Source organism: Oncorhynchus gorbuscha, linkage group LG19, assembly GCF_021184085.1.
Source record: "Oncorhynchus gorbuscha isolate QuinsamMale2020 ecotype Even-year linkage group LG19, OgorEven_v1.0, whole genome shotgun sequence".
In the NCBI taxonomy this organism is placed as follows: Eukaryota; Metazoa; Chordata; class Actinopteri; order Salmoniformes; family Salmonidae; genus Oncorhynchus; species Oncorhynchus gorbuscha.
In genome coordinates, this window is record NC_060191.1 from 38,313,758 (window position 1) to 38,337,195 (window position 23,438).

The 23,438-nt window shown below is 43.6% G+C and overlaps 2 protein-coding genes across 5 annotated transcripts; one reads left to right on the forward strand and one right to left on the reverse strand.

Moving 5' to 3' along the window:
- The first annotated feature begins 728 nt into the window (after window positions 1–728).
- Window positions 729–10,261, forward strand: LOC124004750 (A-kinase anchor protein 12-like). Of its 2 annotated transcripts, XM_046313490.1 has the most exons (4): window positions 729–945; window positions 4,553–4,630; window positions 6,810–8,720; window positions 9,703–10,261. In XM_046313490.1, exons 3-4 carry the CDS (start codon window positions 7,001–7,003, stop codon window positions 9,723–9,725), a joined length of 1,743 nt encoding a protein of 580 aa, XP_046169446.1. In that variant the 5' UTR covers window positions 729–945; window positions 4,553–4,630; window positions 6,810–7,000; the 3' UTR covers window positions 9,726–10,261. The 2 variants fall into 2 exon arrangements, with proteins under 2 accessions (XP_046169446.1, XP_046169445.1); XM_046313489.1 differs by lacking the exon at window positions 4,553–4,630.
- On the reverse strand, window positions 9,889–23,438 carry zgc:162698 (Transmembrane protein 87A-like). Of its 3 annotated transcripts, none has more exons than XM_046313487.1 (21): window positions 23,223–23,438; window positions 22,571–22,643; window positions 22,153–22,244; window positions 21,753–21,872; window positions 21,139–21,195; window positions 20,963–21,019; window positions 19,068–19,154; window positions 17,087–17,225; window positions 16,924–16,985; window positions 16,558–16,741; window positions 16,107–16,206; window positions 15,859–15,952; window positions 15,070–15,138; window positions 14,235–14,343; window positions 14,039–14,097; window positions 13,529–13,632; window positions 13,036–13,109; window positions 12,687–12,748; window positions 12,513–12,565; window positions 12,232–12,262; window positions 9,889–11,888 (listed from the first exon to the last, which is right to left on the reverse strand). In XM_046313487.1, the coding sequence occupies exons 1-21, from the start codon at window positions 23,355–23,357 to the stop codon at window positions 11,847–11,849; spliced, it is 1,803 nt and encodes a 600-aa protein (XP_046169443.1). In that variant the 5' UTR covers window positions 23,358–23,438; the 3' UTR covers window positions 9,889–11,846. The 3 variants fall into 3 exon arrangements, with proteins under 3 accessions (XP_046169443.1, XP_046169444.1, XP_046169442.1); XM_046313488.1 differs by lacking the exon at window positions 15,070–15,138 and adding an exon at window positions 15,535–15,606 and having other exon boundaries at window positions 17,087–17,222; window positions 23,223–23,437; XM_046313486.1 differs by lacking the exon at window positions 15,070–15,138 and adding an exon at window positions 15,535–15,606 and having other exon boundaries at window positions 23,223–23,437.

Genomic DNA, 23,438 nt, shown 5'->3' on the forward strand with positions numbered 1-23,438 from the left:
GGGCCTGAGGGCACACACTTAGTGTGTTGTGAATTCTGTAATGGATGTATTGTAATGTTTTTTAAATTGTATAACTGCCTTAATTTTGCCGGACCCCAGGAAGAGTAGCTGATGGGGATCCATAATACAGACAAATACAGACTGCCTGAGCACACAGCATAATGTTCCGCTGCATCCTCCCTCTGCTCTGGCGCCCCAGGCCCACTGATGGAATATTTGTGATAGGCTATTTCTCTCCATACACCTTCATTTGTCTTCTGTTTTGCAGTCTCACTGTATGGCAAGCACATGGCCACTCGGCTCTCCAACATGGCCGACTCACTAAGCTGCTTGGTGAGATGAAGGTTGTCACATAGTGTGGAATCAAGAGGTAGTTTCCAGAAGAGAAAAAAAAGATGCTGGAATAAAAAGGGATTTTCCTCTGTGTATTTCATTGGTGGCGGACATTGTGTTAGATTAAATGCATTGGCATTTCAATGGACAGTCAATTGGTGGACAGTCCAGGTGTCAATTCTTCTTCATGTGCTTGAAAGGTCATTGTTGCCAAGTCACATGAGTTCAAGACAAAGATTCAAAACAATGGGCTTTAAATCGCACAGATTTACACAAATCAAATGCAAGTGGCTCTGAGCTCTGACTGGGCAAATTACTGCGGGAAACATTTTACGAACCGTACTCTAACCCTCTTAGCAGTGGGGGTGGGGTGATATCCATGGTTGCTAAGGGCAACGGGGTGAGATAGATGGTGTGCATTTGCGGAGCCGCAGCTGCGCGTCTGTTAATACCAACGCGACCCTCACGTCCCCGCGCAATTCTCAACACTGGGTTGGCTGCTTCAAGACATGAGGATGCAAGCGGGGATTTAGTTTCAGTGTCTTTTACCGTCTGGAGCAGATTATTACCTTTCTCCCGCACACAGAAACGGATTTAGACACACGAAACAAGGTTTGTATATATTATTCGTTTTTTTTCTTGTAGTCTATTATAGTGTTTGTTAAACGCGGTATTAAATGCATATAATGATTAACTCCTGTGATTTCCATTTACCGTTTAATTAACCTTTATAGTCATACAATATGGCTATTGTTGATGAAACTCTTGGATGGGGAGCTCATCTTGGTTTTTGTTGGAGGATCTCAACGTTAAGGGACTGAACAGGCTGTTGATGGCTGATACATGCTCGCTCTACGCATATCAACTCTGGGTACATAAGATAGCCTACATAAATTAAATGCTTTTTTTCTGGCATTGCTTTGTTTCGATAACCATTTGTTTGGGAAGACAATTGTGAGCTCAAAAACAATGTCATTTGGTGCCTGAGTCCCTGAGGCTCCTCATTCAATCAACTTCCACGCCATTCGCTAGACTGCCCCCTCACACATTATAAGACAGACTGCCCCTCACACATTATAATTAAACGCATTCAAGTGTGAATTTAAACGGGGCTAAGTAGGACCTCAATTCCAACATACAAACGTAATCTCTCAGGAGGGAAAAACTGGCGCTTGGGATGGAGGTTTCGAGAATGTGTAGTCTCGTCTATCAGTTTCACCACAACAGACAAGCGCTGCATTTGCTGGGAATTTGGCGCTTGAGTTGTTTTCCTCTGAGGATTTCATATTATATTAATCACGTCTGTGTTGCTTCAAGAATTCTCTGAATGTAATATCGCTTCATTCTTCGAAAAGATGGCTATAAATCTTTTTTTCCCCCGACATGACTTTTGTCTATGATGATGCATTTACGCGTTATAACGCGGCCCAGCTTTCTCAATAGGCAAGCCCATCTATTGTTCTGAATGCGTCTTGGCAGCAACTTGGAAACCATTTCTGTAGTTGTGGTTTAATTAACATGTTGAATTCCCTTACATAGACTATATAGCTCAAACATTTCGAGAGGAAACTATCAGTAAAAACATTTCGATAGACGCTTATTTTTAGACTAGCCTACACAAAATGGGGGGGGATTTGTGAATCACGTTAGCAATGCAAATGAGCGTTTGAAAAGGACGGGCACCTGCTGTCTCGAGCATTTGCATTGGCTTTTTCACCAGTGGTCCGTGGACAACATTAGCGTGAGCAACAGTAGTGGAATCTGTTGTTCGCCTTCAAAATAAAAGTCCCCCGATTGAAACGTATTCAAGTTCGACTACATACACAGTCGTTGGAAGTAGACTTGGAAAGTCATTTCCAAAGTTAGTTTGTTATGCGCAATACTAGCTAATATTTGTGTGAACTCTACATGGGTGTCACTGAGTAGGCTGATACCCCATTTCATGGGTACACAATCCATAGGTTAGGCTGTAGGGTGCATTATGAATATTCAATACTCATAATAAACTAGTTACATAAATGGTTTAAAAAAAATAGTAGGTGATTTTCCACAGTCAAAGTCCCACAATAAGAGCTAAGCTGCTAATATGTATGTAAACTCTACAGAGTTATCTTCTGCGGGTGTCACTGAGTAGGCAGATACCCCGTTTCATGGATGCACAATCAATAGGTTGTACAGTACAGTGTATATGGCGGTCGGTACCATTTAAGATGAGGGAGGATGCTTTTGATGTAGCATGTTCTTATTTATATTACAGCATATTGGATGACTGTCATTCATATTCCATTCACCCAGCTCAATGTAACATTGATAGGTTTAGCCTACTACATGATACTCAACTTTTCCCTGTACCCATCATGAGGTTGCTACAACCTAGTCTATGAATGAAAGTTTACAATGTAGGTGCACATCTAGCTGATCTAGGGTGTAATCAATAGTCCAACAGTTGCAAATGAGTTTATGTTGGACAAATTTAGCTATGTCCCGGTTTCCTTCCATTGGCTTCTGTTGAAGAAGCGTTTTTCAACAGAATCGGCAGAATGAATACACCCTTGATCACACGCAAACACAGATCACTTTCATAGAAGGGACATCAAAACATCATGATTACTTTGCTCGTTGAATACGGTTCCTACGGAAAGTATTTAAACCCCTTGACTTTTCCCACAGTTTATTACATTACAGCCTTATTCTAGAATTGGTTAAAAAAAAAACAATTCTCAGTTTTTAGATTTTTTGGAAAATGTATTAAAAAATAAAAAACACAGAAATACCTTATTTACACAAGTATTCTGACCCTTTGCTATGAGACTCGAAATTGAGCTCAGGTGCATCCTGTTTCCATTGATCATCCTTGAGATGTTTCTACAACTTCTTTGGAGTCCACCCGTGGTAAATTCAATTGATTAGACATGATTTGGAAAGGCACACACCTGTCTATATAAGGTCCCACAGTTGACAGTGCATGTCAGAGCAAAAACCAAGCCATGAGGTCTAAGGGATTGTCCGTAGAGCTCCAAGACAGGATTGTGTCGAGACACAGATCTGGGGAAGGGTACCAAAAAATGTCTGCATCATTGAAGGTCCCCAAGAATGCAGTGGCCACCATCATTCTTAAATGGAAGAAGCTTGGAACTACCATGTCTCTTCCTGGAGCGGGCCACCCAATCAAACTCAGTAATCGGGGGAGAAGGGCCTTGGTCAGGGAGGTGACAAAGAACCCAACAGAGAGATCCTTGATGAAAACCTGCTCCAGAGCACTCAGGACTTCGGACTGGGGCGAAGGTTCACCTTCCAACAGGACAACAAACCTAAGCACATAGCCAAGACAAAGCAGGAGTGGCTTCGGGACAGGTCTGAATGTCCTTGAGGGGCCCGGATCGAACATCTCTGGAGATACCTGAAAATAGCTGTGCAGCAATGCTCCCCATCCAACCTGACAGAGCTTGAGAGGATCTGCAGAGGGGAATGGGAGAAACTCCCCAAATACAGGTGTGCCAAGCTTGTAGCGTCATACCCAAGAAGACTCAAGGCTGTAATTGCTGCCAAAGGTGCTTCAACAAAGTACTGAGTAAAGGGTCTAAATACTAATGTAAATGTGATATTTCCGTTTTTTGTTTATAATACAGTTGCAGCTGTCTCTGACCAGGCGAGAAAACCTTTCCAAGCCAAACCTTCATATCATGATTGCTAACCGCTACACACAGTCTACATCGTGGTCACCATATTAGCTAACATGTAGTCTACATAGCTACGAGGACTAACGTGTTTGTAAACCTGCTACAATCATGCAGTACAGTATACAATCATTAAGCAGTTTAGCAGTTACACCGGCGGGCCCGGTGACAATAAATTAATTAAACCAAAAGCTTACCTTGACTTGGAAGAGTTTCATTGTTGGATAGCCATGGCCAGCTAGCTAACATAGCATCCCTCTCTGTTTGAGCCAGGTTTTGAGTAGGTTAAACTAGCTAGCTGTATTCACTAGCTAAGTGAAAGTTTGAAAATACAATCAAATGTAGCTAGCTAGCTCCCTCTCTCTTGGTCTCTCTCACTGGCTTCTCCTTCATTTTGGAATCATTTAATTTGTTCAAAACTATTCAATTATTGTCTTTCTCTCCCTTTGAGTCAACTACACACCACATTTTATGCACTGCAGTGCTAGCTAGCTGTAGCTTATGCTTTCAATACTAGATTCATTCTCTGATCCTTTGATTAGGTGGACAACATGTCAGTTCATGCTGCAACAGCTCTGATAGGTTGGAGGACGACCTCTGGAAGTTGTCATAATTACTGGGTAAGTCTATGGAATGGGGTGAGAACCGTCAGCCTCCTAGGTTTTGTATTGAAGTCAATGTACCAGGAGGAGGACAGATACTAACTGTCCTCCGGCTGCACAATGGCACTATCCTATAGAGTGCTGCTTTGTTACTGTAGAATTTCATTGTAAAATTGTGTTTTAATCTATTATTTGGTGACGTGAATATATGTAGTATAGTTTTATCTAAAAATCCTAACTTTTTTCACTATTTTTATTTTTATGAAATTTACTGAGGAGGATGGTCCTCCCCTTCCTCCTCTAAGGAGCCTCCACTGAAGTAGCAATGGTGGAAAAAGTACTCAGTTGTCAAACTTGAGTAAAATTTCTTATATTAAGGAAACCAAATGTTTTTTTTTTATTAACGGACAGACAAGGCTTACTCCAACACCCAGACATAATTTACAATCACAGTATTTGTATTTAGTGAGTCCGCCAGATCGGCGGCAGTATGGATGACAACACGTAAAATAGTAAAGTATAAATACACCACTGTTATAAGTAGGCTATGCAGTGCAATTTCAATATATATATATATTTTTTGGGGGGGGGGGCAAATTAATAATTGCATTTTTGTTTACTTTATATAACAACATTCCTAAAAATAAAAACATTATCTAGTTCCAACTGTGGAATGATTCCACATTTTTAAAAATCCGTTTGCTTCATTTTATAATGGGAGACTTTTATTTTGAATGGGAACCTCCGATGCCACTATTGTTGCTCACGTTAATGTTGTTCACGACACACTGGTGGCACCCCACCCCCTCTCTCATTAGAATGAGCTTCTATTTCGGCAGCGCATGATTGGAGCTCACAGCTAAACTCAATCGCAGCGTCTAAACCCCCTCGCGCTCACTGCTGGTTTAACGTAACAAAGGGAGAAGAGTGCTCAGATGAAAACGGGACAAAAAGGCTAAAGCGCGCGATTGTCCTTGTGGCAGGACATGTAAGCGTGGTCTCCACTCCCCCACAGACGCTCGTTCCTTTTCACGCAGTAGTATCCTAACTCGGAAATCCGATTAAAATGTGTTATTGGCATCGTGCCCCTCTCAAAATACAAGACAGTTGTATTACAATGTATGTTCCTCTACTCATTTTACGTCACATGCATTCATAGGGTCCGTTTGATTATTCCAAAGTATGTGACTGGTTTACATCAGCAGGTGCCCCTCTGGTGTTTTAGATTGGAGACGAAATAGATTCGTTCAAATTCTCAGCTGGATGATTTATAGAAATCTGTACTAATCTATAAAAATAGTATAACCATGGATGACATAGCTACGTTACAAAATAACCCACTGCCGACTGGAAAACAAGGTCAGCACTCAGCAGCACATGATGGGAGATAAAGGGGTTGTCTGTGGTTGAAAGGGGGAAGGGGGACTCGGGGGGACTCAAGTCTATAGAAAATCATGGCCAGAGAAAATAGGGCATATGTAACTTTCTGTGTTGCCTATAACCTTTACTGATGTTATGATGCAATTATAAACCAATTCCCTGATAAACATAATCACGGTGGCTTATTATGTCTATAAATGTTCAAATTAGCTATGCCTCGTGTAGATTTTCGTACAATAAAATACAAGAAATCAAAGCTCTGTTTCTTTGTCATTGTCCTTTATGGAGATTTGCTTGAGATGTTCTATTTTTACTCGCCTCTGCTGTCATTGCATGTTATTGTTCAACCTTACTAGGATGTCAGCTTGTTTTTCCTGGATACTAAAGCCCAGACATAAACTCTTCAAATAGTTCTGAATTGTAAACAAAACCACAGATCCTATTTTCTTAAACAGCAATGCTCTCTAGCATCTAGGTGACAGGAGTCAGACCCTTGTGGCAACATGAGATTATCTGGAGCATGTTATGCCATGTGTTTATTCCCCTATGACTGCTCCGGGCCATTCATGTCATTTCCTCCTTCTTCAAAATGGCCATCACCCCTCACATAGCATTTGTCACGTTACATTATGTTGGTTTGTGCTTGGATGCATTGGCTTTAAAACCATTTGTGTAGGCCTTTGCTGTTGTAGAGATGCACTGTGTATTCTATCAGCTCTGTCTGGAGTATCCAATACTAAGTAATGGACTGTCTGTGTTGTTGATTTATACATTTAATCCCTTCTCATTTAATCCCTTCTCATTTAATTTCCACCAGGTTCGTGGCCCTCATTCTCACTACAGAATATGATGCAGAGGCCCTCCTCTCCAAAGGGAAGTTGGATGGGAATACTGCCATACGTGTCAGCTCGTGATCAATGAACTCAGTCCATTCAATCACTAAAGGAACTAACCTGAACTACTGAAGAAAAAGTGGGGATACAACGACACAGACATCTCTTTGCGGATATGGCGGCGACAGATGCATGTTCAGCGCCTGTACAGGAAGACGGCACCACCACCGAGACTAAAAAAGAGGTGGAGCCCAAAATCTCAGAGACTGTCCCAGAGGCTGTCACGGAGGCTGTCACGTCTCCACCCGAAGAGGCACATCCAGCCGGGGAGACCAAACAGAGCACAGAGCAGCCGGCCGATGGCAAAGCTAAACAGGCCTCTGAGAATATTTTCTCTTCCTTTCTGAATAAGAGTGGGCTGGGAAAAGTCATGGGAGGGAAGAAGAAGAAGGAGCAGAGCACTGAGGCTGTGGAGGCTAATGGAGAGGGCAACACAGAGCAGAAAAAGGCCTCTGACCAAGCAGAGGAGCCGGCAGCCAATGGCACAGAGGCAACGGCTGAGGACCAGGCCATTGAGAAAGCTCCGGAGAACCAGGTGAAGGTCCGATCCAAATCCTTGGACAGGTTAGAGGACCCTGGGGCCCTCAATGCCACACTGGAAGATGCCCCGGCAGCAGAAGGATCAGAGAAGCCTGCGTCTAGTGCAGCGACCAAACACATTAAACGCTGGCATTCCTTTAAGAAGCTTATGGCCCAGAAGAGTCACAAGAAGAGCACAGAAGAGTCTAAGGAGGCTGAAGGTAGCGAGGGTGCATCTGGGGGCACGCCTGGTGACTCTAGTACACTGGACTCCAAGGCTTCAGAATCCAGTGGCCAGAAACGGTGGAAACTGAAAAGGTCATGGACATTCCAGGGACTGAAAAGAGACCCGTCAGTCGTAGGCATCAGCAAAGCCACTACGGGTGAGAAGGCGGAAGTTGAGGAAAATGCCACAGAGAACGATGAAGCGGCTGCGCCTGAAACAGACGAAGCCAAGGGGCAGGTAGACGGTGAAACACAGAAGACAAACACAGACAGAGAGGAGGAAAAGGGAGCCACCGCCGCCCCACACAAATCAATGAACCAACACGCAGATGACATTTGGACCTCCTTCAAGAAACGCGTGATCCCCAAGTCCAAGCGGTCAGCAGACACGGTGGCTGCCAGCGGGGAGGAGGAAGGTGCTGCCGCATCTGAACCGGCCGAGCAGATGGAAGAGGCAGGCAAAGAGCAGGCCAAGTCGGCCAAGGCCAAGCGAACACATTTTAACCGTGCCGTTTCGCTGAAAAACTTCATCATGCGAAAGGGGAAGAGCACCAGCGTGGAGCAGGGAGACGGAGCTCCGAAGGAGGGTAAGGAGGCGGCAGATGGGGAGGCGAAAGACACAGAGGACGAGGCTGCCCCAGCTGGCACGTCTGACAGTCAGCAGGCGGCAGACGGGGAGGCGAACGACACAGAGGACGCGGCTGCCCCGGCTGGCACGTCTGACAGTCAGCAGGGAGAAGCTGACGCTGCCCAGGGCGAGAGCAACGACAAAGGAGAGGCTCAGGTGGCCAATGAGCACACAGTCGCCGATGGAGAGGCAAAGGAGCTCGCAACGAGCACACCGTCTGGTCCTGAGCCAGAGAAGGCCAACTCAGCTGAGCCTGCAGCACCGGCAGAGCCTGCGGCAGAAGTGAAAACCAACTGTGAGAATGGTTGCTCGAACGGCACGCCCGAAGAAGAAGCCACACACAATCATGAAATGACCCTGAAAAAGGACGGACCAACAGACGAGGCCAAACAAGAAAACACCAACTCGTCGATGGACACCAAGATCCTGAACCTCGGCACAGGAAATGCAGTAGCCCAAAGCGGTGAGTTTGCAGCAGAAATAGACTGTGGTGATGATCTCCAGCAAAATGGAGCTAACATGATGACAGAGGGCAAATTAGAACTAGGGACTAGCTTTTTTGAGTTAGAGGCCGGGGGGGAGGGACCTTCTCAAAATGGAGGGTCCCATTCTGAGTCAGGGGAGACCAATGCTGAGCCACATGACCAAGAGGAAGCGCAGAAGAGGATGCTCTATGAGGCTGCTGCATCCATCATACAGACAGTTATGTCAGCTGCCACTGAACAGTTAGAGAATGAGAAGAACTTCCTGGACAATGGTCTGACGTGTTCTCATTCTGCCAATAATGGGAATTACCCCAGATTTCGTCATTGAGCTTTTACTCATTGAGCAGGGTTCCCCCCCAGTTATGGTGCTGGGTGAAGCTTTAAGTGGAGGCGTAGTGTAGTTATGTGATACTGAAATCCATTCACCTACTTTGATGCAACACGCTGAAATCCCTTTAAGGACACTCAACGCTGCAGTAGGTAACATGAAGCATGTAAATAGTCAGCAAAAGAACCACTGAACTTAAGGATTACTCAAAGGTATCCATGTCACAGCACAGAATAGAAAGGTCACTGTGAAAGCGGGTCAACTGACATCAATGTTTTGTCAATCAAAGGATTAGTACGTTGTTTTTTTTAAGTGTCACTTGGGCTGTCCAGGAACAAGATTAAGCACCTTTCTCCCTGAGGTACCAGTTTATTGATGAAAGTAGTTTTTACCACACATGTTTGATTCACAGTTTTCAGTCAGCGACCATGTCTACAATATTGTTATTTACCCTATGGAGTAAGTAGAATATGCTGTGAATCTGTGTCCAATAGTCTTGAGTAATACTAACACTTAAAACCTAAGATTATCTGTTAGCACCTTGTCTGCTACTAATTAAACGTTTTCTTTGAATGTTATGATTTAAATATATATTTTAATATAATTCAATCTTTTCTGTTATCATTCACCAGAAAAAAAGGCGGGAAACGTGTGACGACACACAAAGAGGATTAGATCTGCATGGGATTCGTTCAGCGAGGAGCTTTGATCACCCCCCCTCCCTCCCTCCCTCCCTCCCCCCAAAACCGGAATAATCACATGTTTACGCCACAATTCACCATGGTGAGAGCGATGCAATCCATATAGATGAAAAAAAATACTCCAAAGCAATAATTCAGTCATCAATCAGTGCAGTTCTTGCTTACCATTCCATTATCGATGTAAATGTTTTGCTTGTCCTCTACTAGTGAGATTTTATATTGTCAAAAAAAAAGGAAAACGTTACATCCTTGTCAAATGTTCATCTCTATGATCTCTCATTCCAGAAGAAGAAAAAAAGACTTAGTTTTATATCAATTGCCATTTTATTTGTAGTTTTGTCAATAGATATTTCAAAGTGCACCCGAGAACACATTTGAAATGATTGCCCCCCAATGTGGATTAATGAAGTAATGTGTTCTAATCTCTTTCTGTGTTGTTTTTAGACTGTTGTGTACATGAATAAACCACCATAAAATATTAAGTCAAAAATGGTTTGTTCTTTTCTAAACACATCTTCTCACTAACGCAGTAGTGATATGTTTTGTTGATCAATGATGTCACATGTTCGCTAGCAAATTGTCAAAAACTAGAACAAATAAAAAACGAAAGTCGCACAACTAAAAAGAACCTTAATTGCGGAGGCTATTTATGCATAATACACTTAGGAAGGCATTATGGAAATGCTATTGGTCATTCATCTCTATGATAATCCTACATCCTTTCACCTAATAGCAGGTTTGTACATGATGTATTAGCTGGAGTACTTCAATTTCACATTGAATAGCGTCAAGTGATGTGCTCACTCACGGGTAAATGACTTGTTTCAGAAAGTCATGTCTGCTGTAGTCTGTCACTGCCCTGGCAGTTGAGGGACATCCCTGTTACCGTTCTGTAAATGCGCTCAATACAGAACTATCCATGAAATCACCACCATACTGTTGTCTGTAAAAAAACTAAATCTCTGGGATTAAGTTATTAGAGAGATGACAGACAAGAGCATATTATAAAACAGACATTAATCCCAAGATAATAGCTACATGTTATGTGACGTTATTGGCTAGCTGAACATACACGGAATGTGCATAAAATGGTAACCTGCAGTGACAGACAAATACAGGGTGGCATCATTGACATCCACAGCCATCCAAGGAATGTAGACCTCATTCACCTAAAAAGGTGTTCATGACATGGATCATTACATTCCTGTTCTGCCAAATGGCAAATCAATCAATCAGGACAAATAAAGGTGATATTGTTGTTTTCGTATGCGTGTTAGCGGTTCATTTATTAACAAACAAAAGCTCACAATATGACTTAAAAAAGGTATTTTTGGCAATACAACAACTAATACAAAGTGGCAGCTGTAAGAAAAACACCATCATTATTGGATGTGCTGACCAGATAGTTGGTTGTTATCAGTGGGAACAGACACAATAAAACAGTCCTGCAGTGACGCTGCTCTGCCCTCAGGCAAGTCCACTGTGTGTTGACTATGTCTGGAGAATTACACCCGCTTAGATAGCGGTCACTCTAAAAGGGCTGCCCTATGAGGAAACAGAACAGTGAGATGTCACTAATGGCCATTTGTTTGTTAGAAGAACGAAAGAAAAAGGGTGAACCGGGGACTGTAGTGCAGTGTGTGTGTGTGTGTGTAACAGTGAAAGAGAGAGAGACAGACAGACAGTCAGAGAGATCAAAAGAATGAGTGTGTGTGGGGAGTGTTGTAAGGGAGTGTGTATGATTGTGCTGCATATTGGAGAAAGAACATTGCGGAAATCACATTTAAATCACATTCTGCACTTTAGCTACGTAAACAGTGAAAGGCAAGATACCATTTGTAGTAAATAATCTCGAATGAAAAAAACCGACATATATCCATGAAAATATAAATAAAAAAGGCATAAAAAAAAGAAAAGTAGTCTGCTCATTACGTCATAGTTTATCCCATCGTATTTACAACCGCTGCTTACAAAGCTCATAAGGAAGGGATAACAATATCCTTCATACACAGACGTAAGGTTGTCCAACGTGCTGCACTGTCTCTTGTCTGCAGTAGGCATCGTCTCCCTTGCGTCTATTCCATTTTGGACATCTCAAATTTGGTTGTTATGGTCTCCTGTGGGGGAAATAACGGCATAGTTGGAATGACTTTCCAAAAAGGGACATGAGTGTTATCTTGTTATCTTCTCTAAAAATATGAAATAATCATAATTGGAAAATATCCCTTCCATCGACACTCCTACTAGCTTTATTTGACATGGGGGGGTGAAGAAAAAGCAAGACAGAAAAAGCTCCACCAAAAAACACCACCCTTTCCGCAACCTCTCATTGTTCAAGCCAGAAAGAAAACAGGGTGGAGGTATAAACAGGCTGATGTGAACATGACGAGCTACTGCTCTTTAATAAGCACGGATCTGGCACCCCCTGCAGTTCACGCCAGGAATAACACATTGTCTTACCTCATCAGAGTCCAGCAGAGGTGGGAGTGCACTGGAACAGAAAGGAAAACATGTTCCGATTCATTGACAACGTCTTCTCATCAGAAAATCAACTATCCTTTCTGTGCTTGTTTCACACATCGTCATAGAATGTAAACTGATTTCATAGCTTGAGAGTTTCAACGTTCTTACCATGTAATAACCACCATGTAATACATTTCTCGTCAAAATGATTATAATATCACTGTCAATAATGGTTAATGTTACTAACATTTCTGCAACTTCAATTTTCTTGCACTTACACATCTGACATTGAAGAGGGGATATTCTCTTCGACCCATTTCAGATCCTCATCCTGGGGAGGGAGGGGGGGGGGGGGCATTTCACCAAGACAACTTTCTCTGAGCCATAAAATGTCATTTATATCCTATATTCTTAGCATGGGTGGTACCCTGGGGTACAGAGAAGGCCCTTACCACTTTGTTGGGCTTGGCTGTTCCATTTGCCTCGGACTTCAGACCCCTCATCTTCACCCCCTCTGGAAGTACACAAAATTAGGACAGGATCAGAATCACAGATTACTGTTGGCCGAGTCAAATTGCATTCTATCCAAAAATGGCTGCTGGGAGAGAGAACCAAGGTACATTCATTCATCCCATAGATTATCAACACACTATGGAAGTGTCACAACTAGGCCAAAGAGCTCTAAGTATCAAGCCATAGAGTATGATACTGCATTTCCTCCTCCAATTAACAAAACGCAGTATCAACTTGTGTTCCTGTGGGTGAAATACCAAAACAGCCTAATACAGCAGTGACCCTTACCAAATGTATCATTCATCAGCTGTTCCTTTTCCTCATCGTCACTCTCATCGTCCACTAGGGGGCTGAAGGCATATCTAAAGGGGAACAGGACATGACATCACAGATCAGGGGCATGTTCAACAGGACACAACGTTGTTGGAACGTTCAGATAGCATATTTCTATGCAGAACAAACATTCTTCTCGGACATACAGAAGAAGGAATCACGTCGGCTCTATTCATGGGATTCCTATTGGCAACGTTCGACAACATGGCTCAACTCCATCTCAATTCATTTGAGTTGATTTGGACATCGGATTTCTCCATTCGATTGCAATTTCATGTCCTGAATTGAACCCAACTTTGCTACAGATGTCTCTGGTGACACACTGAAGGATCCTAGCCAGTGCCTCAATCCCTAGATTCGAAATCAAACACGACTTTGGTTTGTGACAGGGTTGAGAGGGTTTTGGCCGTGTGTTGATTTGTTGAACTGTTTAGCTGTGACCTCTAACCTCTGGTTGTTGGCCGAAGGCCGCCACAGGAACATGATGACCAGAAGGATGGTGGAGAAGAGGAACCGCCAGAAGGCATCTTCTATCCACAGCTCCTTCCAGTCCTAGAGAGATAAGCAGAAGAGAGAGATAAGAAGAGAAAGACGATCTTCCGAATGCTAAATACCAGTTCACTAGAGGTCAACTGTGTGTATGTACGCTAGCCTCTCGGATTTGGTCTACCAACGGGGCACAGAAAATTGGTTACATTTCCTCGCCATCAAAATGTGCAAGAAAAAATATCATTTTCGATGCTCCCTGACTGTCTAGCTTACATTTCAGTGATTGCTAGCGAGCTGGACAAAGTAGGTCCATTATCCTTTCTACCCAGTTTCCATTTTGGTTTTAGACATTTTTAAGTATATTTAGTTTGATTATTATTTTTACTGAAGCGACATACTGGCTGGATGTGGGCCTTATGTCAGACACCCGTGGCTTATTAAGTAATGTAGTAAAACAAACACGACTCACCGACTGGCACTTTGAAAACTTGAAGGTCTTTGTCGTCCAGATAATGAAAATGACTGAGGCTGCAGAGTAAAACAGTGACAGGCCAAATATATTAGTGAATGTTTGTAATCATGGGCACACCAGGGTGTATAGTACATGATGCATGAAATGTCTCTGTCAAGTGGTTGCAGTAGCACAGCCGCAGACAGCTCCTTACCAATAACGGCGAATATGAGGGTGTTGGTAAAGTGGCGATACAAGGAGAGCTTGACCACGTTTCTTCGGAGGCGAAGGAGCTTCATGGTCTGAGCCAGGCTGATAAAGATGTGATTGGCTGTCAAGGACTCCAACATAACCCCAGGACACACCCCACTAACAAACAGCCCACCTTTGAAATACAATTCTCAACAGAAACAGTTTACCCAATAATACCAGTCTTCTTCCATTGACTGTCAACATAACCAACACAGAAGAGTTTGCCTACCTTGTCAACTGAGCTGATATACCCTAACGTAACCCCAAGCTAATCAGGTTGTAAGGGTGTAAGTGTCTGAGGGTAGTCAGCCATTATCTCATTACTCAGGAGTTGAGCTCCCCTCTGCCCTCTATAGCCAGGTTAAGCACGGCTGGAAAACCTGGTATGGTCTTAGTCATCGCTATTCGAACTGGTTTTCTGGCTAACTAACTGAATCCACTAAAATACTGTTCTGTCAAACTGCAGGAGAAAATGATCGGTGAGAATAAAATAATGAAGTTATTGATAGCCTTGATATAAGTGGCCCTGTAATTAAAAATGTAATTAATCCGTGCGACTATGGCTCCCTCTGATGTCTAAATTAGTCTTTGTGAGGCGGAGCATATTTTGTGGAAATATTCCCTTCTGGGTTATTCCCTTCTTTGATACAAAGGCAGGCGAAAATAGAAGGAGAAGGTTTAACACCAACTACCACCAAGGCACTGGCGCGCACAGGGATTACAAGAAGTGAGAGTGCTGGGAGAGGAAGGCAGAGGGGGATGGAGAGAGCTGTGCAGAGGGGTACAGTACAGGATATCCACCAGCAGAGGGTAGTGTCGAGCACAGCCAAAGGAATAGCAGCCAGCAGCACCAGATCATCTTCAGCCTGAAAGGGACAGGGAGAGGAACGGAAACACACAGCGGGGCAGCAGAAAAGGAGGGAGGGATCACCGTCACATACTCTTCAGGCAGCCATGCAGATAGATAAACACCAAAAGGTGTAGAACCAAACTGCTGCTCAAAGAGGGTTGGGATAAAACTGGTTTGATCAATTATGAGAGACACTGGTAAAAGGGAGGAGGATATCAGAGTAAGCTTTAGAAACACAACTCAATACAAGCATGCCCAGAGAGAGAGAAACAACAACAAAAAGAGTCTGAAAAAAAGAGCTCTTAATACTGACAGACTAAACTACATACAGTGACTACTAGACTAACTAGCTGACTGCCAGACAGGCAAGACTGATGGCCTCCGGTAATGGCTGACCACTCCAAAAGGATATCCACCACACAACACACGAGTCAGTGAACGCCAGAACAATGTCACACAGTAGTCTGCTACTGCCCCCTTGACCCTGTGAGAAACACAGGCAAACACTGACAGTGGAATGACGGTACTACTACACACACACAATATTCCTGGCATCCTTTGATCAAAGATGAAGATATTCAACAAAGGGCATCATGGCATTGTTTGGTTTAGCTCCATATCAAAAACTTACCAACGTGGTTGAAGAGTCTAGTTACAGATAGTGCAGGTGGACTATATATTGTGGGGGAATACTGGAGATAGCCTATTGATCAGAAAGGAGAGAGACCAGACTTACCGAATTGACCCTCAGGATTCCCTCGACAACAGAGAATATAAGGTAGAGCAGTCCCACCCCAACCACCCTGTGTAACAATGCACCAAGCCTTGGCCTAGGGAGAGAGAAAGAGAGAGAGGCAGGCAGGCAGAGAGAGAGAGAGACAGACAGACATAGACAGCGAGAGAGAAAGAGAGAGGGAGAGAATTGGCAATAGAGTTTAACACTCGCCATTGTCTTCTTGACCTGTTATGAAGGGACTGACTCACTTGACAATTCCATAACCAAGACTGGCGATGATGACGAGCACACGGGCCAGGGTCCTCTTCACTGCTGATAGGACCTCCGCAAACACTACTGCCCCCTGGACTGTTGGGAAGACACAGAACACAAATAATGCTTATTAACAGAGTACAACAGCACTTTTAGCACCACACTAGGATCTACTGCGCCTTACCCAATTCCAACCATGCCCACCAGGAGGATTTAGCTAGAAAAGCGTAGATGTGTGCTTAGGTGTGTCCATGAAAAATGTGCACTTAAACCACACGTAGACTCCCTTAAAAGGCCCAGTACAGACAAATATGTCCCCCTCCCTGCCCGTACAGAAAAACCACATTAATTTCACATGATCACGTGTGAAGTGTTCCAAAAACACTTTTTTCCACATGTGAAATCATGTGGGATTTTCTGTACGGGTGTGTGTCTCCGCCTCCTGACCTGAGAGGCCGTCGTAGCGGATGCTCTGGAACTCGGCGTAGTACACGGCCTTCTCCAGCATGCCCAGGAAGATGACCCCGCCGATCCAGAACTGAATCCTGAGCAGCTCTCTCCAGTAGCAGGCTGACAGGCCCAACCACAGAAGGCCCAGCAACACATAGATGACACACATCACCATGTAGAACTGCAAAAGGGACAGTTAGTTGAGCTGGCAAGGAACTAGAGAGTCTGTAGTGTCTGATAAGCTATGTCCTACAGGCACACAGCTTAGATGCTCTGTGTATGTATCATACTACATGTATGTAATGAAGCTGTAATGTAGAGTGTTTTCCATGTCGACAACTTATCATGGCAGAATTGACTTACGATCATAAGAGGCCATTCCGAAGCTGAGATGTAGTCATGGGGTCCTTTCATACTGACTTGCACTGCAGGGGGTGAAGAACATAACAGTAACATTAGCCTATTAGCTAATGTAGTTTTAAAGTATTGGGGACTCAGGATTCATGTGAGTGGTGGAGATCCTTACGTTGGATGTTGCAGTTCTGTGTTGGGACAGAGTCAGTGGCAGCGCTGCTCTTCTTGATCTCTTGGATGTGGACGATGAACATGTAAGGGCCATCATCCCAGGTCTGGGCCACTGCATCAAAGTGCTGGGATGCAAACTGCTGAGGGCCCCAAAAACGGGGGGGGGGAATGCTGGTTTTAACTAATTAAATAACAAAATAATATGATCTACACAATCAGTCTCTGTGTGTAAAATGAAAAAAAAAAGAATTGTTAATGTGAGCCTAACTCACAGCTAAAAAATGTAAAGAAAGCAATCCAATGTCATCTGCTGCCTAGACTTTACTGCAAATGACACTCAATGTCTTGAGAAAAAACCATACACTAATATTGCAGTTAGCCATGACAGCCTTTATAATAGAACGCTTGTGACCACACACATAAATATTGCACTTGGGGGAAAAATATCTTAAAGTAGAAATAGAATGAAACAAACAAGCACTCTATTTTTGCTCTATTATAGTGGCCACTATAGACATCGATCAAGTGCACAGGGGTACATGTGTGCAAAAGTAACATTTACTGAGTACAAAAAAAGTATAACCCCCCCCTACCACACACACACACGTTACTGTCATGTTCAACACAACAAAAACAATATATTTGGGCTACACTACATATTATTACATTGTACACTTTCAAAATTTCATCCCTTTCCAACAGAATCAATTACATGACCTAAACGCTGCCCGTTTCTGCATAATTCAAGCAGGCAATGAGCCCGTCGGGTCTTTTCAAAAATGGCGGGTGGGGAAGCGAAACTAATGCGTGATAGTGAGAAGGAGGGATGTTGTGTGGGAAAATGGTTTTTTTCCCACTCGATCTGTCCAACTTATCACCTTATCGCCTCTAAAAATGTACATAAAACACTATAAAGAGTTTATATAATGTGTCATTACATACCTATTTGAAAGTTTGTGTCGAATTTGAATCGGGTTTTTAGGTCGGTGCCAAAGCGATCTTAGAAGTAAACAGCGGCTTTGAGAATGAGGATTGCATGCAATGATGACAAAACAAATGACTAGGTATCCCCCTTACCCCCGTACCCCCATCCATTTCTTCTTTTTAAAGGATGATAGAAGTGCTACACCTGGTGGAGAGAGATTGTAAGACATAAATAGTTGCTTTATGCGTGCTGTACGTTACGACATGACACGCCAAGATGTAACGGAGGGTCCGTTTTTTCAACTTTTCTCCAATACTATAGAGCCATTACCATGTCGATCAACGCTTGAATAGAAACCTTGCTCACACCCCCGATTTTGACGTCAACACAGTCGCTACAGTCCCATTAGTTCTTTGCAGCCTCGTTTGAACGTTGCGGTTGCGCACATTTGTACGGAATGGGGTGAGTTGACTTTACTTGTTCCACCACACTTTCTCCCTCACCTCAAACTTTCCAAATGCCAGTTGTTTTTCGGTTACAGCTCATGAAGTAAGCTTCATCATCCTTCTCACCCCTGTCTCTCTTCTCTCTTCAGTCGTGTGCTACATTCTGTTGTTATGTGAACGATTGGCTGAGCCTTGGATACAGCCAGTATTGCTCCAAACGCACATCACTCGTTCGCTTACAGCTAGTAGTGATCAAACCCTCCCACAAAACTTTTCTCATCGGATCTACACGAACCACGTAAGTCACATATTTTGGATTTAAAACTACGAATTTCGCCGAAAGGTGACTAGTTTGCATCCCTGAAAGTGGTGCTGGGGAGTTTAGGAGTATTGAGTTACATTATAGGATCTCTATGTCTTGGAGAAACAGGCAGATGAGTCAAAGAACATTAGGAAATAGCTAGCTGAACAAATGTTTTCCCAGCGGTACAAGAAATTAAGAAAGACAATGAAAGAAAGTGTGTTAGTGTATCAATATCCAGGCACGCTGTTTGTTTAGCCAACAGGTATGTAAGCCATGCATATCTTCATTCTGGCATGGAAACACTCACCACTTCTTTCTTTGCAGCGGGGGCTGGGGCTTTCCCTGTGGCCACAGTTGCCTCTGCTTTGACGGGGGCATTTTTCTCAGCAAGTGCCTAAAAGAGATTAAATATAGTGGTACACCTGACTTCCCCGATATGGAGGCCTTTTGCTAGGCTGAGAAATCACAGCACCCAATTGCCTTACTCAAATGCATCTACATTATATTTTCATACATTTTGTATATACACTGCTCAAAAAAATAAAGGGAACACTAAAATAACACATCCTAGATTTACATTTACATTTAAGTCATTTAGCAGACGCTCTTATCCAGAGCGACTTATCTGAATGAATGAAATATTCTTATGAAATACTCTTTTCTTTACATAGTTGAATGTGCTGACAACAAAATCACACAAAAATTATCAATGGAAATCAAATTTATCAACTCATGGAGGTCTGGATTTGGAGTCACACTCAAAATTAAAGTGGAAAACCACACTACAGGCTGATCCAACTTTGATGTAATGTCCTTAAAACAAGTCAAAATGAGGCTCGGTAGTGTGTGTGGCCTCCACGTGCCTGTATGACCTCCCTACAACGCCAGGGCATGCTCCTGATGAGGTGGATGATGGTCTCCTGAAGGATCTCCTCCCAGACCTGGACTAAAGCATCCGCCAACTCCTGGACAGTCTGTGGTGCAACATGCTGTTGGTGGATGGAGCGAGACATGATGTCCCAGATGTGCTCAATTGGATTCAGGTCTGGGGAACGGGCGGGCCAGTCCATAGCATCAATGCCTTCCTCTTGCAGGAACTGCTGACACACTACAGCCACATGAGGTTTAGCATTGTCTTGCATTAGGAGGAACCCAGGGCCAACCGCACCAGTATATGGTCTCACAAGGGGTCTGAGAATCTCATCTCGGTACCTAATGGCAGTCAGGCTACCTCTGGCGAGCACATGGAGGGCTGTGCGGCCCCCCAAAGAAATGCCACCCCACACCATGACTGACCCACCGCCAAACTGGTCATGCTGGAGGATGTTGCAGGCAGCAGAACGTTCTCCACAGCATCTCCAGACTCGGTCACGTATGTCACATGTGCTCAGTGTGAACCTGCTTTCATCTGTGAAGAGCACAGGGCGCCAGTGGCGAATTTGCCAATCTTTGTGTTGTCTAGCAAATGCCAAACGTCCTGCACGGTGTTGGGCTGTATGCACAACCCCCACCTGTGGACGTCGGGCCCTCATACCACCCTCATGGAGTCTGTTTCTGACCGTTTGAGCAGACACATGCACATTTGTGGCCTGCTGGAGGTCATTTTGCAGGGCTCTGGCAGTGCTCCTCCTGCTCCTCCTTGCACAAAGGCGGAGGTAGCGGTCCTGCTGCTGGGTTGTTGCCCTCCTACAGCCTCCTCCAAATCTCCTGATGTACTGGCCTGTCTCCTGGTAGCGCCTCCATGCTCTGGACACTACGCCGACAGACACAGCAAACCTTCTTGCCACAGCTCGCATTGATGTGCCATCCTGGATGAGCTGCACTACCTGAGCCACTTGTGTGGGTTGTAGACTCTGTCTCATGCTACCACTAGAGTGAAAGCACCGCCAGCATTCAAAGGCGACCAAAACATCAGCCAGGAAGCCTAGGAACTGAGAAGTGGTCTGTGGTCACCACCTGCAGAACCACTCCTTTATTGGGGGTGTCTTGCTAATTGCCTATAATTTCCACCTGTTGTCTATTCCATTTGCACAACAGCATGTGAAATGTATTGTCAATCAGTGGTGCTTCCTTAGTGGACAGTTTGATTTCACAGAAGTGTGATTGACTTGGAGTTACATTGTGTTGTTTAAGTGTTCCCTTTATTTTTTTGAGCAGTGTATTTGATTATGATATCAGATTGTGTTTGAATTGTGGATTTACCTCCTTTGGATCCTCATTGCTCCTTTTCCTCATCGCTTGGTCCTTGTCAGTGACAGGCTAGAACAGGGGGATACAGAGACAGTCATTCAAATGACACCTTGGCGAATTACTGTGTTACTATATGCACCTGCATGCTCTATTTGTATGCAAAACCTGTCTTGCTTTAGCCCACTGACCTGTTCGTGAACTGGCTCAGTAAGCCTAGTCGGCTCGTCAAATTTGTTGAGAGAGAGCTGTTACAGAAAACAAAGTAGAGTAGCAACCATTAGACAGTGATACGCCATGAACACCCCCATAATATAGCCTCGCCATGAGCTGCATTGTATACGAACACACTTACTCAGAACTACAAACACTTCCTAATGATCAGTTACAAGCTGCTATATTCAGGTCACACTTTAGTGAACAAACAAACTCAGAAAGACGACATGAAAGAGTGAGGTGGAACACATAATGAGGTTGTGGTATTTGCAGTATGCTTTTTCCAACACTTTATTTCCCTGTACTGATTCCACTGGTTCTACCTGCCATTTAATAGGAAGTTAGTTACTAGCGAAGTGCTCTTATTTAGAAACAAATAATTAACGCATAGGTCATTAATGTGTTATTAATCTTGCAGAATGTAGACATGTAGCTCTGAATATTGCATTATGTGGCATTGCTGTAGAGTCTGGCTTTACTGTGACAATAAAAATGTTACCATGTAAATGCCGAGATATTTCTGTAAGGTACTGTAAAATAAAGTGCCACCATGCTTTCTTATGAGACACTCCATTGCCACATACTGTACCTCAATGTGGGTCATGGTCTGTTTGCACTCAATGACAGGGTACTGGTGGAACACATAGAACCCACTTCCTCCTTCCTGTTTCACATCTGTCATCCTGAAGTAGCTCCCTGCCTTCAGAGGCTGCAAATCAAACAGGTATGATAAACTTAATAAGTTAATAAGTATTTGCACAAACCACACTGTCTATGCAGTCATAAAACAAATCATAAAAAGCGAATGACACCGCGCCGCCCCTCCCCCCATCAAGACACTATTGCCGGTTGTTAAATTGAGAACATCAAACTAGCTGAAAAAAGGAAAAGCTGGAGAGTTTATGGAATACAACAGGTACATTTAGTCCAGCGTGAACGAGTCCATTCAGAGTGCAGTTAGTTTCCAAACGAGAGAGAGAGGAACTCACGTCGAGACCGAACACCTCGTCGAAGCAGCGGGAGCTCCTTAGGTACCAGGAGATGTTGAGTTTAACCGGAGGGTCACAGTGTTCCGTCAACCCTGGAACAGTAGACATGTTATGAAAACAACTTGGAGCTCTCTCCAGATCTGTTCCTGTCTGAGGGCCAGAGTCAGGGCCAGAGGCTACTACTTCCTCCCACTACTACTTCCTCCCACTACTACTTCCTCCCACTACTACTTCCTCCTCCAACAGGTTTTCCCACGCTCTTACTGTCTACTCAATAAAGTAGCATCTTGTATACAGTAATGCTATCATACAAATATACTGTATTGACAGCAATCATGTTCCTGCAATATGATATTCTAAAAGGTTCAGTAAATATCGGAGTTTTATCCTAACTTGCAGAACATAAGAGCCTACTTACATTTCAGCTGAATGCTCGTATTGTTAAACATAGTCTTGGTGAAGAGGAAAAAGCTCTGCTTCTTTGTAGTTTCCTGGAACACAAGAGGTGACAGAAATGTCAAACATCTGAGTGCTGCAATAGATTTTGACAACATTTAGATAGTGAATATTCTGATTTTAAAAAGCTGTTAGGTTTTAAATGATCTGAACAAAATAGCTGAATAGTTTATTAAGATATGTCGGTAGGCGTGATGGTGAGCCAATATGTCATTGCCCAGGGGCAGGTAGTCTATGAATCAATGGATCAGATTACTTATTAATACTTGTATTGACTAGTTCTAAACAACACCATGTTGACTAACACCGATAAGGTAAAATAATACGGATAATTTGGCCGGCCTAATCAAGTGCGAATGATACAGTGTTACATTGTTTATAATACAGTGGAAGCGGTTACAATGTTGTATTGTTGTAATCGCCAGAACCGTGCATAAAACGTAAAACTGAGGCAAGCGTCGTCTCAATGCTTTCCGAAGATTGCGACAGTATATCAACTCTTGTAATAGTTTCATCTGGCTGAACTAAACAATGTTCTTAACAAGATATCATAGGGTATCTAGGCTACCGATAATGCTTTGATAGCATGATACTCTACGCACAAGACAACTTACACTGTTGGCGGTCAAGGTCCATTTCCCCGGCTCTGACACTGCATTTAACGGGCGAGTAAAGTGAATACAAATGAATAAGAATAGCACTTTTGTCAAGTCCCATGTCAATAACCCTGTTTTCATGGCGCTCGCCATTTGTACCAGGAAGCAGCCACACGACAACTTCGCCCCTGCTTCCTCTTTCCTGCATCAGTCCTTGGTCTGACATAAGCACGT